The sequence below is a fragment of the Sphaerodactylus townsendi genome, linkage group LG09, assembly GCF_021028975.2.
Source record: "Sphaerodactylus townsendi isolate TG3544 linkage group LG09, MPM_Stown_v2.3, whole genome shotgun sequence".
In the NCBI taxonomy this organism is placed as follows: Eukaryota; Metazoa; Chordata; class Lepidosauria; order Squamata; family Sphaerodactylidae; genus Sphaerodactylus; species Sphaerodactylus townsendi.
This window is the reverse complement of record NC_059433.1, coordinates 52084029-52100649: the sequence shown is the minus strand read 5'-3', so window position 1 is coordinate 52100649 and position 16621 is coordinate 52084029. Positions and strand designations below refer to the sequence as shown.

General features: G+C 40.2%; 1 protein-coding gene across 1 annotated transcript in view; it reads right to left on the bottom strand.

Annotated features, from left to right (window-relative positions):
• Positions 1–16621, bottom strand: part of SPIDR (scaffold protein involved in DNA repair) — a 177920-nt gene that overhangs the window by 5265 nt on the left and 156034 nt on the right. Inside the window, exons 13-17 of the mRNA XM_048508338.1 lie at positions 13987–14124; positions 13834–13893; positions 6445–6658; positions 5145–5297; positions 2256–2349 (exon numbers count right to left, since the gene is read on the bottom strand). Coding sequence (XP_048364295.1) covers positions 2256–2349; positions 5145–5297; positions 6445–6658; positions 13834–13893; positions 13987–14124 — 659 coding nt within the window. The remainder of the gene's footprint in view (positions 1–2255; positions 2350–5144; positions 5298–6444; positions 6659–13833; positions 13894–13986; positions 14125–16621) is intronic.

The following is a 16621-nucleotide window of genomic DNA, read 5'->3' as shown; positions in this document are numbered from 1 at the left end:
AATTGAGGGAAAGATTGGGTTCCCAAGCCTGGCTTTCTTTGTTATGCATACAAAGGGCGGGAGGGGAAGAACTGAAAGGCAGGAAAGTGCTTAACTTTTCCCTGTTTGCCAGTTACCCTGTGCGAGGGTCCACCTCAGTTAGTTTACTGTTTTCTCTTCCACATATCTCTAAAGACCAGAAAAAAGATGGCTTGATATAAAAATATGGGGGCCTTTCCCATGATAGTTACCTCCAATCTTACCACCACATTAATGTGTCTACTAGTGGACATGTTTAGTCAACAACTGGGTTATGCTCAAGCAGGGCATGATGAAAAAAGCCTCCCACTGTCGCTTAGCCCAAGGAATTCTCAGAAGCTCACTGAACGTTCTTAGTTATATCCACCAAGAACTGACAGTGATTCTCCCTCTGGGTGCATTTGGCCCTCTTAAAAACCAAGCAATAAATTGTTGAAACTGGTTAAGTGTTACACAAAGTGTTCCTTGTGTTACTGTTAATGCATTTTATTGGATGACCAAGGGTTCTCAAGTTTTGAGAGAGAGAAGATGGAAGGACTATATAAATCTCCACAATATTTGACCCCAGCAACCTCATTCCTACGGTTTTGATCAAATGGGCAAACTGTGAACTGGAACAACCCCCGCTCAAACCTTACTTCTCCTTGGATGGCCTTGGGCACACTACTAAGTCTCAGTCTTTTGCTCCCAATATGGTCAAGGTTTGGCTACTTTCTCCTACAAGGTTGCTATAAGGATTACTGAAGTAAAGTGCGTGGAGCCAAGGAACAATTTGAAACCCAAATAAATATGTAATTATATTTCATTACTCTCATTATTTTGTTGCCCTTCCGAGATGAAATAATCAATTTCACACAGACTTCAAAATGAAAGTAACTCCACATATGCCGTTTCCCAGAAAAAAGGGGCAAGAGGCCTGTCATTATATGAATAAAATAGCCTTATGGTACGTCATTTCTATCCCTTCTTGCTAATGACTGAATAACCAACTTAGAATGTGCCTCTTTACTGCCATGGTGTTCTCAGATAACATTTTCAGTGAATATTTTACTTTGACCCCAAGATAACTTTCTAAGACTATAGACAAGAGGTAGAGTCCCATGACAAAGCATTACAAGGGGGGGGGGGAGAGAATGATATTTGCTTCCTTTTACTCTCTCTTTCTATCCCTTGCTGAAGCTTCCCACTTTAGAGAACGCTTGCAGCCTCAGCCAGCACTCTGTTCAAGCTGAGAAATGCCTGGACAAAGACCACAATAAGAACTGTGCAGACACTACAATGGTTGGCGGGGAGCGGGGGAGAGATGCCAAATGATGTGTGTGACAGCCTCTTCCCATCCTCTGACCACAAATTCAGTGCTATGACTTGTTATTGGCTTAAACCAGGGGTGTCCAACTCTGGCGCCTCAGATGTTCATGGACTGCGATTCCCATCAGTCCTTGCCAGCATGGCCAATTGTAAGGCACATTCATCTCTTCAGTTTTAAGTATGATTTGCAAGCTCAGAAATTTCAGCTAATCCAGAATTCAGCATCCACGCTACTGTTGAGGATGGGATATAGGGATTAATCACGCTGGTGCTAAAAGATCTGCACTGATTGCCCATTTGTTGCTGGGCACAATTCAAAGTTTCGCTGATTCTTACCACTAAAGCCTTAACCAGCTTGAGTTGAGGATACTTGAAGGACCGCTTCTTCTCATATTGTCAGCCAGTCAGTAAAGATCTGCCTCATAAGCCTGCTCTCTGCGCCTCAACCTTCAGAGTGAGATGGGTAGGAACCAGAGGCAGGGCTTTTTCAGTAGTGGCACCTCACTATGGAATACCTTGAGACACACCTGATGCCTACATTGTTCTCTTTTAGGCCAATAGGTTCTGGTCATCCAGGCTTTTAATTAAGGGGTTAATTTTTTTAACATCAAATCATAATGGGCCTGTTCTTTCCAGTCCACATGAAGCACACCCGTTTTAATAGTTTAGGACACACTTAAAGCACAACATCCTCCACAACTCAGGAAAGCAATTTTCTTATCTAGCGCAACTACAGGCAAAGTTGTTACCACACCTCAATAAAAATTTGGCAGGCATGGGCCAGATTGTTCTCTTATCCCATGACTGCTAAATTTCCTTAGGAATCTTTGATGAGGACCTTTGTCAAGATTTTTGAGACTTCAAGTAACACATAAATACCCACAGGACTGCCCTTATCTGCATGCTGGTCGACATAAGCATGTTCTTACCTGTCTTGTGAATGCTGCTCTACTTTTCCATTGCCACATCTATTGCAGGTAGGCCAAGAGAAAGCAGTTCCCTCATTAACACCAACAACAATACCTTAGAAAAAGGGAAAACATTTGCTTACATGAAATGTACACGGATCACAACCAGTTTCAATTCTCATCTAAATTTGGATTAAGATAAGGTGCATCTTCTCTGCTACATGCATGTTTTAAAACCAAATTTTAAAAATAACCTTAAGTATATTGTGACTTGCTCCTTAAAAAAAATTAACTGACTTCAGAGAAACTCTGAAAGTTACCATTTCTTTTATCCCCATAATGCAAAAAACCTCTGATAAGGCTGCTTTTAAATTTGACTTAGTCCCATTATGTCATATCAATAACTGGAAAATGTATATGTGCATATATATGCCCAGGCACACACACTCTTTATTTATATCAGAATAACCAGTAAATCAAGTCAGTTTTTGACAAAAAAATCTAACATACGTGACTTAAAATGTTAGTGACTGAGGGCCAGAGATATTTTGGAGGACTAGTTAAGTATTGTTGCTAAGTATCATAAATCGAGTAAATTGAGTATTTCATGGGAAGGCCAGTAAAAAGATAGAACAATGGTGATGTGTTGAGCCAAGCAATAAATGTGAAGGACATAGCAGCCCTTGCAAGTAAAACAGAGATTGGTGATCTGGGACACCTGCAAATGAATGGATTACACACAATGGCCAAGCCCACAGATTATACACTGAAGGCCAAACACCTAGCAATGCCTACTGAGCAATGCAAGAACCACTCAAACCTATGAATCAAAACAGAATTTTGGAGAAGCAAGTGTGGCAGTGGTAATGTATACTGGTCAGCAGTCCCAAAACATTATAAAGTTACTAAATGATAGCCTGGAGAAAGAATGTAGAAAAAAAACAGTAATTGCACATTGTCTACTATGCATGGTTCAGCAGCTAACATTTTTATTCCAAGGTGCCCTACATTCTTATTTGAAAGAATAAATCTAGAAATTAAACAGATAAATTAAGACTCAGCAGGCTGGAATTGTTAAGAAACATCCCCCTTGTATATGCTAGAAAAAGTTTTACTATGACAAGAACCTTTCACTATTTTCCCTTTATATTGTAGTAATTGTTGAACAGCTTTTGGCAAAAGAGATCCTCACATATCTTGTCCAAATTGTGACATTCTGAAGAGAAAATGTCTGTTTTCTCCTCTTGAGCTTATTGTAACAAACACACCATGTTACCATGTGTGGTCAGGAAGACAAGTGCACAACAGAGGCAGCCTGAGTATCAAGGAAGTAATATTCTTTCCATCACCTCTCATTTCACCACTACAAGAGTGGATAGCTTTAAGATTTATCCAATACTAATGGTACTGAACTAATAGTGCAATCCTAAGCAGTGTTGCAGCCTTCTAAGCCCACTCACATCAATGAATGTAGATCGGTATAACTCTTTTTAGGATTGCACTGTAAATTTGGGAAGTGTTCCCTAGAAATAGAAAAGCTCTGCTGAGAAAGTGGCATAGCCCCTCTGCAAGTTTGGAAACAATATGGAGAATCTGGATAGAGTGAAACAGTTCACTGAAGAAAATAATACAAACAGTTGGCTTGGTAAATATGCAATGTATTCCACATTCAAGAAAGGGGAAGCAAGAACAGCAAGAGGGTAAAGTAGAAGCTATATCTGTGGAACTCAAGCAAAAGCCTGATCCCCCAAGCAGGGATCTGAGAACCTTGGAAATCAATAATCCATAAGTAATGGAAAGAGAAGAACAGTACAGACTAGTAATGCATGTCAGATGGGGTGCTTCACAACAATGAAAACACAAGTACAGTAGTTTGGAAATCGACAGTACCTGAGGTGCAGAACAAGACAGATCATGGTTTGGGGACAGATTCTGGTTCCACTTGTATGACAAAATACTTGGTTCAAAATCAGAAGAGTCTTTCATTTTAGGCTTGTAAAAAAAAAGGAGTGTGTAAGGACTGCTACCTGAGTGGCCAAAGTGGAGCAGGAGAGCAGTTCAGCATCCTGGGGCTATTTCCCCCAAAAATGTAAGTTAGGAAGGGTCCCCAAGTGGGAAGAAGTGACTTCGAAGGTGTTCTTGGCTACCTAATTGCACTGGAGATCTGGTGGGCAATTCAAGCACTCCTAATGACTGCCAAAGGCTTTCACAACCGTAGTTAACTGGCTATTGTGGGTTTTCTGGGTTGTGTGGCCTTTGTCTGGCAGTTTTTGCTCATGACGTTTCACCTGCATCTATGGTTGGTATATTCAGAGGCATGTCACAATAAGAAGTGTTTCTCTCCATGACACCGTGTTGATATCCCACAGTATATACCCCACCACACAATCACACTGTGCTGCATGAGCACCATTAAAACACAACTGAAATATGTCTGCATTTGCATAGTAAACAAATAAATTAATAGTGCCATCCTGAACAGAGTTATACTACCCTAAGTCTATCAACATCAATGGACTTGAAGTCAGGATCAAATGCAGTAATTAGGGGTCACTTGCAGTAATCAGTTAAGTGAGGGTGCTGTTTTGCCAATTCAGTGTTGCAGAGGAGCAAGAGGCAGAAAAGGAATATTTAAAATAGGAAGAAAAAGTGACAGTAGAGCTTATACTATCAAGCTCATAGCTATACACTGATCTTTATTTTAATAAGCACTTCAGAAATTCAGATAAAAATAGTTCTGCCCCCAAAGCATCTGTCAAAAACAGGATGGGACAACTTACAAGTTATGCTAAGAGCACACAATAACAACCCCTCCCCCATTTTCTATGTTGCTATGTTAATGTAGCACTGAGGAATTCATTACCCCAAACTATTAACAAACTTTTTACTCTCAGAAAGATTTGTACTAACCTCTTACGGTGCAAATGGAATTGACTGGAGTTGCAGAATCCAGCTCATCTAGTCTGACAGGACCAGTCAGTTCAGTGATCTCAGCACTGGCAGCCCCACACAAAAGGGGCTTTTGCAACAATAGAATGGTACGTTCAATGCAAATAATCCTACCTGCCGATAAAGACATTTGGAGATTACAATAACAAGGGGGAAAGGGTGACCATATTTGTTGGTTGTGGTGGGTCTGTAACAGACTTCCCTCTATGATACACCTCTGAAGATGCCAGCCACAGATGCAGGCAAAACATTAGGAACAAGATCCACCAGACCACGGCCACACAGCCCAGGAAACCCACCACAACCAGTTGAATCTGGCCGTGAAAGCCTTCGACAATACAGTGACCATATTTGTTATCTGGGCCAATAATGTTCCCAGCCAGCCTTTCTCTTATCTTCATTTGGTCTGGTGGACATGTTTGGACAAAGCCAGGCAAAGAGGCCTCTAGCCCAACCATCCAAATATCAGGAATATTTAGAAAGGAGAAAATCTGTTGGCTTTATTATTACCTGCAGAATTTCTCTCTGAGCGTTTTTGTATTGCTGTTGGGAGGGGGGGGGGGCGGAATATTATTGCCAAGCAGTTCAGAAGAAAGACAGGCAGTACTTTGCTCTCCTGATTTTTGTCCAATGAAGTGAGTCTTAGTGGATCTGGAAGCTTGTTGAGACATTCTTTTTTAACTAGGTCAGCAGCTCAAAGGCTAGAGTGGTTCACAATGACCAAAGGTCATTATCATCTAGTGATTAACTTCTCCATAATGTGATTATAATCCAGTCCTATTTTTTTCCAGCATAGGCATATACAACAGTAAATACTATGATAACAATTACAAATACAGCAGCAGGGCTGTATCCTTGAACATGAACGAGATTTAAACAAAAGTTGGTCATTGTATTTCTAAGGGAAATTTGGCCAGTCCCTTGAGGTAACTGTGGATAATAGGGGTAATACACTTCTTGTCAAAAACTGAAGAAAAGGAAGCCCTAAACCTCCCTACTCTTATTGAAGTTTCACTCATAACTGAAACATACCTAAGACACTAAAGGTACACATGACTCATTCTCCCAAGAAGAAAAGCGGTAACACTGGAAGATAAAATCTGAGCAAAAGATGGACTTGGGGCCAAATTCTTAAGGGCCTCCTGCTTTCAGGAAAATGCAGAATGTCCACCAACCTGATGCTCCTGAATTCTTAGAGTGGCATGAAGAATATTACAGAACTGATATAATTTGATTTGGCAGTGCTTGTTCTGGTGCTTACCATTTCTACAAAGGGCATCCTTGAAGAAAATGGCACAGTGGGGTATATTCTTGAGTACCCTCATCACTTCCACATCAACTACACACGAGGAAGCAACAGAGACCGGCAGAGCTTTGGGAATTTCAGGACTGAGGATTTCAGCCTCATACTGCAGTGAGAAATCAGTCACAAACAGCCAAAATTGTATTTGACTTGAGGGAGCAGTACCTGTTACCTAGAATTGGAAAGAAAAACCAATTCTAAAAATACATACATGTCAACAACATATGATGAAATAAACATTACCGTTTATCCAACATTAGATTTGGAATGAGTTTATCTTGTTCAGTCTGTTAGCCTGCATTTCAATACTGATAGGTGGAACTGTTTGACACTCAGCATGCCACACTGCTTGATTCTATGTGTGTTTATGATACAGCATAGAGCGAAGGGCTGCAATGGAACCTCAGAGGCAGCCAAGCTTGTATGAACACAGGAAGTTTGGAGAAGCAATTTACTATCTCCCTTACATCTGCAACAAATGCCCTGCTGATGAAGGCCATGAAACCCTCCAGAAGAATATACCATGTAGTACACAAAGAGGAAATTGGTCACTATCAACACTTCACTCTTACACAAGGCAACTTTGTTCCCAGAACTCAGACTCTACTCATGTCACAGTGGTGTATGGAAGATGTAGGCCAGTCCCCTCTTTTTGCAGATCATCTCTGTGCAACCTGAGTCTATTGTTCTTAGGGGTTTCTTGACCCTCAACAGTGGGCAGGGGCAGAGGGATCAGCTGTGGGAAAGTGCTAAACTCTTGTGGTGCAAATATACTCCACTCATGGGCATTCTGGATCCAGTCTCTTGGGAGTCCTCTTCTTGATTTCCTGCTGCAAGCCAAACCTGCCAACTGTACTACAACAGTGGCTGCCTTTAGGACTTTAGGGAAACCCCAGGTGACATGAGGACAACCACCACACAGGATTTGGAGAGAGGGAGAAGATGGTAACAGAAGTTGCAAACTTGCCACAAGCAAAGCCTTTACAACTTTGAACCAGCAAACTGTTGCAGTAAGCACAGCTGAACAGTTTAAGGTCAAGTGGAACAGAGGTGCATGTCCTGCCACAGAATGTTGCTTTAGCCAATTCTGCACATTTCAGTAGAGAAGATAGACTAAGATGGCCATATAAGCAACCATTCTGTATAAGAGTTTTAAAACACTGGCAGCTCAGTGGTTCTTAACCAACTAACTTTAAAAACACTCTTCACGTGTGATGACATTTTCTTTTAAAGAAACCCAAGATTTACATAAGAAAAACACAAGCAGCATTATTATTAGGTTGTGTAATGTGCTCCACTCCCTTGGTAGAAACTACTATATGTACAAGCCTGGAAGTTTTCCTCTTGGACAAACTTCAACATTTTTTAAGGATGCATAGAAAGCAGATGATTCATAAAAGGTAATGAGTGAAACAAAGTCATCTGCTCAAGCAACATAAATATCCTGTGCGTTTAGGACAAGAAGAAAACAATATTCAACTAAAAGTAAAAGATACAGAACTCAACAGCCTCACAAGAAGAATGTCCCTCTTTCATGTTATACTCTACACTGGAAGAGAGTTCAAACTCGTTATTCAGACATTTTCATGTAATTACTAACAAAACATGGGAGAAATTGCAGGTGTATTTCAAGTATTGATCTAAGAGGTACGGCAGTGGAATAAAATGTAATCATATTTCCTTAGTTATCTGCAGGGTTTACAAATTTTAAATTTATCCTTTAATTGCCTGCATGTTTTATTGTATGTATGCATGTACAGTATTCCAAATTGAAATATTGACACAGCTATTGAAATTGTTTTTATAAAGCCTATATAAACATATCTCAGAAGCCAATTCTATATCAGTGCCACAGACAAAAGACACTGGCAGCATCCTTAATTAAAGCATCTAACACAGAATTAAATAGCAATAGCCAGTGGCTTGAGACAAACATAAACACGAGGGTTGATAGTGATGGCAGGTATCAACTGGGCTTTTTGCTGGGCTCATGAACTCCCTTGTTCTGTTAGCAGCGACTTCTGTATGCAGCTGCCGGGGCAAACTGGACTTTTGTTTCTTCCCCATAACTCAGGATTAAATCATAGTTTAGAATCACATTTTTTGGGAAGGAAACAAATTCCTGCTTACCCAGGCACCTGCATTTCAACATCATGGTGAACTGGAGTTCATTTGAATGTGTCAAAATCAAGGAAGCACTCAGTTGTACACCACAAGCAAGAAGAAACAAGAGTGGCACATTCAAGCAAACTAGATGCATGCCCACCAAGAACAAACACTTATGATACCCAAATGCAGGCTTGAATGGGTAAATTTGACCAGAACATCTGTTTTGTTTTCTTTCAGGTGCTTTGGACTTCTTCCTCGTTTTCCCTCCCTTATAACACAACTATTTGTACATTTGAGAGGGACATTGTTAAGAAAGAACAAATTTATGATCATTGTCAAGTAAACACATTTATTATGGCACAGGCCTTCACGGCCTCAAAGATAAGATGCCAGAAGACTCTTTAGTAGAATGAAATCCGTTCTTCTGGAATTTGTATAGCTAAGGCTTCAGATGTCACCATTTAATGTTTTGTTAAAAAAATCATTTTTATACATATTTGATTTTTTAAGGAATATTGTGACATCTGAATGAAACCCTAACAATACAGATTCTATGTACTGATTTATAGCAATAGTCTCACAATGCAGTGCTTGGAAAATATGAGTGAATACTTTTTGACTAAAAATATGGCAAGTATTAAATCCAAACTTGCTGCTGTCTCCATTTCAAGATTTATAGTTATTACTCCCCAAAAATATTCTATTACTGCAGAATTTTAAAAGCTCAGTGAAAGGCAGGATTTTATGTTTTTAAAAGTCACAGAGGAACAGTAGAGCTTTTAAATACCAGTCTAGATTCTGACCAATGAGACAATCAGCCAAAAAAAGTAAACAATAATAACTCATAAGCACAAGTCATTTTAAAACTATTATCTTCCTGTATGTGTGTCAATTTGTTCTGAACGGAAAGGCCAGAACAGACAAACAGCAGCAGGATTGAGTTATGTGTACAGCTGCCCCAAGTCCAGATGGAATATATTTCCTCATTTTCCTTTTATACCATAATACTTACTCTGAATAGTAATAATAAAAATGCTATATTTCCATTTTCCTCTTCCATGGGAAGTTCCTACTTAAATGGCCACATGCAGTAACATAAGCCATTTTAGCACACATACCTACATACACATGTGTAAAAACGTAGAATCTTAACTGGTTCTGGTGGGTTTTCCGGGCTGTGTGGCCATGGTCTGGTGGATCTTGTTCCTAATGTTTCGCCTGCATCTGTGCCTGCCTTCTTCAGAGATGTATCACAGAGGAAAGTCTGTGAAACAGACTTTTCTCTGTGATACACCTCTGAAGATGGCAGCCACAGATGCAGGCGAAACATTAGGAACAAGATCCACCAGACCACGGCCACACAGCCCGGAAAACCCACCAGAACCAGTTGAATCCGGCCGTGAAAGCCTTCAACAATACTTAGAATCGTAATTATTAATTGATCTATGCCCCGCCTTTCTGCTTGGTTCAAGTTTAGGCAGTGCTTCTCATTTCTGAATGAATAAGACTGCAAAAGAATTCTAACCTGAATCAAAGTCTTCTGCTCCATATTTTATGATGTGCCAGGAAAAGAATCCTGATGGCAACAACGAAATAACAAATTTTGCCTGCAATGGCTAGAAAAGGTAAGTGGTTTGTAGCCCTACTGCTACCAAAAAATATAAAACTGTTAATTTGTAGCAGTTTTTAAATCACTTTTGAAGTTTTAAATGTTGAATTGGTTTTTTTTAATTAGCTGCAAAATATTTTAACCCTGCAGATTACAAAGAAGTATCTCTACAGTCTACACAACCACACAAAACTGCTTCTTCCACATTTGTCTGAACACTGCTGTCCCTGAAAGAAGCCTTTGCAGACCACCGAATCACACTGAATTTCTGGGATTGAAAGGAGGCAAATGATGTGATGTTCCTCTATTCTTTTGCATTTTATCCTTTTAATTCTCTTCCATCATTGTCATTTATTAACATAAATGGTGTGTGTGTGCGGGGGGGGGGGGGGGGGGGGAATGCCAGTGAACAAGAAACAGAAACTGCTGTTTACTGAGTACAACTCATATCTGAATATCTGCCCTTTCAGGAGTGAGATATTGACCTAAAATATCTACTTGCGACCAGCAGTCCTTAAAGTACACACCATTATCCCCTGATCTGGAGTGAAGTAATGAGCAAAAAATGAGAATCACCCCTCAAAATAATTTTTGGAAAACAAATCTTCCAGGTTTCTTTGTCTCTTCATGTGGAATTTCTTGGGGGGGGGGCATATCTAACCAGACAAGACGGCACAGAGAAGATGTGAGAGCACAAAAGAGCCAGTGAGATATGAATAGCCTTGCTTCTTCCAGCAGGAGCTCATACAACTACCAATGGTTCCTTAAAAGCAATTATTTTGTTAGCCATCAAGTAAGTAAATATAAAAGCGAAGGTATCCTATTATAAACAGACTAATCCAATCTGTACAGCAAGCCTTTTAACAATAGATAATGGTGTTAAGAGGTACGTGATTGATTGCCTTAAGAAAAAGAGGCAGACAGAGAGTCAGCTCACCTTGAGTTTGCAAATTTCTGCAGAAAGCAGACCATTTCTAGCTACTCACCAAAGCTTTCCAAAGTGATATTCAAGATACTGGACTCTGATTTTATTCACTGGTCAACCGCACTATAGTTTATTATGTACTTCACGTTTGACTGTCATATGATCTTATCCAATCTAAGTTTTAGAATGGGAACAGACTATATACATGCAGATGTGTTTAATATATCTTATTGGAAGTATTGGAAAATAGTTCAATGGTAGGACAGATCTCAGTGATTGTACACAACCTCAGAATTGAGGATTTTAAGGGTATCAGATGTTAAACTGAAGGGAACAATTTAGGGCCTGCAGGATTGCTGAAGAAAGATAAGAAAGGAAGTCAGTGTGCATATAAGGGGCCAGAGGGAAGACCAAAGGGTAAAATATTTGCATATAATATTCTTGTAATGTCATTTTTAGACAGGAACTTTAGAATGCAATCTCAGTCCCTTGAAGTTAACAGTCTTCTTTCAGTACATCTCACTGTCACTTTTATGTCATCTTTGCATGTGCTAAGGTAGGTCTCGGGAAAGGTGAAAGCAAATGTCCTATCTTGTATCATAGCCCAAGTCTCTAATTCACCAATATTTCTGTAACCGCAGTAATTCGCACAGTATGTTTTATACTGAAATAAATCTCTCAGAATATCATGCTATAAACTCTCCAGCAGGATGGCACTCTCTTTTTACTTGCTGTTCTATGCACAGTGCACAATATTTTCTGCTATATTGTCAAGGGAGGGGGGGTAAGTGCTTGTCAAATGGGTAAAGGAGTGGTGTCCTGGTCAGAATGTCAGACTTAGGCTGAAAAGACCTCTGTTTAAATTGCTACTCAGTCATGAAGCTGACTGTGTGACTTCTGGCCAGACAATTTGTCTCTGGGGATAATAGAGAGGACAGAAAAAGTTCTTTTTTGTTCCTCTGAGGAAAGATGGGATAAAATATGATAGTTAGAAATCTTTGTATCCAGTGTGCTGATATAATAGCATGATATTACAGTGAATTAACTATCAAAGCTAAAAGTACCTCAATGGAAAGTGGAAGCTGGCTGGATATATCCAGGGTCAAAACATAATCCTTAGTTAGGGATTCTAAAGTCTTCTAAACCAAGCAGCAAAAGACCAAGAATACATCCTTTCACAGAAAAATATATGAGCTATCAGCCTGAGATCAAACCCACGCTACCCCAACTATGAAAGTGATTCAAGTCACACCAAAACATCAACTCTAAAAATCCCATCTCAGAGCACAATTAAAGAATTCAAGCTTTCTTTTTCTTTTTTGAAGTTCCACTGATGCCAAGCCCTTAGAACATTTAACTCTTGTTGGATTAAGTCACTATTCTACAGAAGCTGATTCATTTTGGAAGTATTCATAACTTTACTTGCTATTCTAGGTCTGGATCAAAATAAGAGCGTCTTGTGGCTCCTTAAAAACTGACAGATATATTATGTCATAAACACTGGGAACTAAAACTCAATTTATCAGATATTTTCTTCTCCAAGAAAGTTTATGTCAAAATAAATCTGTTCATCTTGAAGGTTCCACAAGACTAGTCAAGACACTGGGAGGTCCATGAATTGATATTCTGAATGTGTAAAAAAACTGGCACATAGCAACCATTACTTACCATGTTAGGGGGAATATATACACTTTCCTCAGCAAGACAAATAACAAGTGGGGTGAAGGATCTTTGAGGTTGAGGAAAATGGTGTTTATGTGTGTGTCTAACTCAGAGTTCTCTATTTATTCACTTGCCAAACCATCTCACCCTGTTTAAAAGTCTTGAGTATGAAATTTGTACCTTTTCCTTTTACCCATGGGGATGGAAACATCATCTCTAAGTATTTCTGCAACCCCTTCCCCCTTTTTCATCTATAAGTTATTACCACAAAAATATAAATTCCATCAAAACTGTAACTGCTGTGATAAATCTAATCATTCTCCACTTCTTTCTCCTGCATACACATCATGGATCCAGGAGAAATTGCACTTATGAAGCACCATACACCTTAACTGAATTGTGAGCTAGATGGCCATATCATTCCCATAATTTTTGGAAGCTCCAGGATTAGGCAATTTACTCTTCACAATCTTCATCACATAAATATATATCAGATTTTCTTGAATGATATCAGCAAATTGTTGTTTTTTTCTAAATAAATATATAATATTTGGACTCCAGCACAGTTTACACTTTTTCTGCCAGAGAAAAATGGCAGTTGGCCATGTATTCCAGGGGTTTCCCAGACTTGTTGAGCCTGTGAGCATCTTTGGAATTCTGACAGAGTGGTGGTTGCAACTACAAAATGGCCACCACAAGAGGCAAAATGGCTACCACACATACCTAGGAAGTCCAAGAGTGAGGACCAGAGGAGTAATTTTTAAAAAATGCACTTGCAATGAAGAACAAAAGCAAAAAAATCAGCATTGTGGAGGCAACGGCCACAGAAGCAACATTATTTTAATCTACACAGCCAATTCAATCTCCTGTGGCCAATCAGAAGTTCTGCTGGGCAGGAGTCACACTGAGCCCACACATTTTCTAAAATCAGCTGGAGAGGGCCAGAAAAGGTCCAGGAAGAAGAAAGACTTCCATGGGTTTGTACTGATCATGTTTGAATACAATCTTCTGATGGTTTGTTAAGATAGTTAAGTTGAGTTACCTTCAGTCTTCGATGTATCACATATGCCCAAAAGCTGCAACACTTATTCAATTCACATGTCTGAAATACAATTAAAAAGTGAGCCAAACATTTTATTGTAGATCTGTTAACTCACCATTAAATTTTCCATGTAAAGCCTGCAAAAATAATTACCTGAAGAATTTCCTTGAGAGTATACACAGCTGGAGGAAAATACGAATCTGAAACTTGCTCACTCTCATTAGCATTGATGTGGTCAGGAGGAGTAGCAAGAATGTAACAGAAACTAGGAGGGGGCAGGTTCAATGCAGTCTGTTTAAAATAAGGCAATCAAAATATATATGGTTATAAAAAGTGAATGCTTCATGTTATATTTCTAGAGAGGTCGTCATCAAATTGGAAATGAATGTTTAAATAAATTAATTTTAAAGAGAGCAAGGGTTAGAAGGACTTGGGTTGCTCTGTCTTCCCCTGGTTCCCCCTCCAAGGAGAGGTGTACTTATCAACTAGAAGGATACTAAATACAGGATCTTCCCTGAATTTAGGAAATGAAATGTTTTTATGGGGAATGCAGGAAAGCTAAGTACACAGTTTTGAAGTCTATCAATTTTCTCTCCAGGAAGAATCCTAGTAGAGGCAAGGAGAAGCAACATATGGACAGCCCTCTCCCCATTTTGTAGTAGCAGGACTTTCTCCAAATACTGGAAGACTGACTCTCTTGGCAAGATTAGGAATAATATTTTATTTGTAATTTGCTCGGTGGCTACACCTAAGAATCTGTGTCAAAAGAAAACATACCTAAGCACAATCAACAGTTCCTAAAAGTTGTTTTTGTCAAGGCAGCCACTGTGGAAATTGATTCCATTATTTTCATGACTTAGAATGATTTCTCTGACATTTAAGAATTTTAGCATGTGGGTGAATTTGACAATAAACAGATGAAGCCGCGTCACTGAGAAACATACATGCTGCCAAATTAAATCTTGGGCAGCGAGAGGATAATAGAGAACATGCATAATGGGAACACCAAGCAATGTGACTGATTCTCTCTGTTACAATGAGATCAACCCTTCTATTTAAAAGATAATAAATGTCACCTTTACAAACTCTAGAGCTTTCAGTATTAGACATTTTTTTAGTGCCACCAAAGTTATACAATTCATTTCAGGAGTTGTTGCTTGAAAGTCCCTAGAAATCCTAACAGAAGTAGGATTAACAGAATCAGTTGTTCAACTATTAATTTTTTTGCTCTTATTTTCAAGGATAATGTCAAACCAAACTTGGATTACTTTCAAATGTTTCTAGCAGATAGGCTGGTTTCTGATCCATCATGGATGTTTCCAAGAACAATTACATTAGCTTAAAGATGTTAATTTAAATGTAAAATAATGTGGACTATTCAGAAACATTTGTATTAATGAAAATATGGAGATGACAATAGATTCCCAGGAACTGGCAGTAATAAAAATAAGATATGGCTTAGGGATTAAACAACTGGCATAGCATAGCACAAGTCACCCAATATAGTGCTCAGGGGCACTGTGGAACCTGCTGACATTTCTCCTGGTGCTCACAAACGATTTTTAGAAAGCAGTGTGGTCAGGTGGGGCTTTTTTCCCAGCAAACCATCTGACTAGCCATAGAAATCTGATTGCCTGCACAGATTTGTAAAGACATTGCTTTGGCAGTAGCTGCCACTACAATCCAAGAATCCCGAGGCGTAGCTGGGCCAGATTGCGCCCGGTGCGCACTCTGGCTTTTTCGCCCCCCGCGGCACCCCCCCGGCGCCCCCCCCACCACTTACTTTAGGAAACCGAGCAGGCTGGAGGCCTGTTCTGGTAAGAACTACATTTCCCAGGGTCTCCTGGGAAATGTAGTTCCCACACAGGCAAGCCTGTTGTCCAGCCTGCTCGGTTTCCTAAAGTAAGTGTGGGGGGGCGCTGTGGGGGGGAATCACGCACCCCCCCCCGTGGCACCTCCCCCCACACTTACTTTAGGAAACTGAGTAGGCAGGAGAACAGGCCTTCCTGTTCTGGTGAGAACTACATTTCCCAGGTCCCCTGGGAAATGTAGTTCCAACCAGAACAGGCAGGCCTGTTCTCCAGCCAGCTTGGTTTCCTAAAGTAAGTGTGGTGGGAGCACCGCAGGGGCTGGGGGCACCACAGGGGGCGCAGGGGAAGAGGGGGGTGGGGGATTTTGCCCCCCCATGTGACCCAAATCCGTGCACTCGGTGTGTGGCGCACACCCCCGTCCCCTGGTAGCTTCGCCGCTGCAAGAATCTTCAATGTGTTACTGCAGCCATTTTGTGGCTGGTTCCGCCTCCCATGGCAGTCATTTTATAGAAGCCACTTTGTGGCTGTGGCCATCATATTGTATGAAAATTCCAGAAGTGCCCGCAGACTCAAAAATATGGATTTATGGTGACTTGACATCATTAGCATGGCATGCATTTCATGGATAAACTACCATGGTACTGAGTCTAGAAAACATGTTTGCATTCCAGTGAAAAGGACGAAATATTTGGGGCTTTGTGCTGCTTAGGAAAGTCAGTGTGTTTGGGGATTCCCTTTTCACAGATGACTTAATGGGTGAGGATTCTGTTAGCAGCCAGAGAGGTGGGAGGACAGTTGTGGTTAGCAAGTTGTCCTATATCAATAGGGAAGAAAACAGGGTTGCACTTACCAGAAACCTATGGGACCGCACCTGTACAAGCTTGCCACAGAGCTCATTTCCAAAGCATTTGTTCAATCATTAGTTCCTGAGTATTCCATGCCCATATCCTGCAGTAACTGAGCTTGCTATTCTCCCA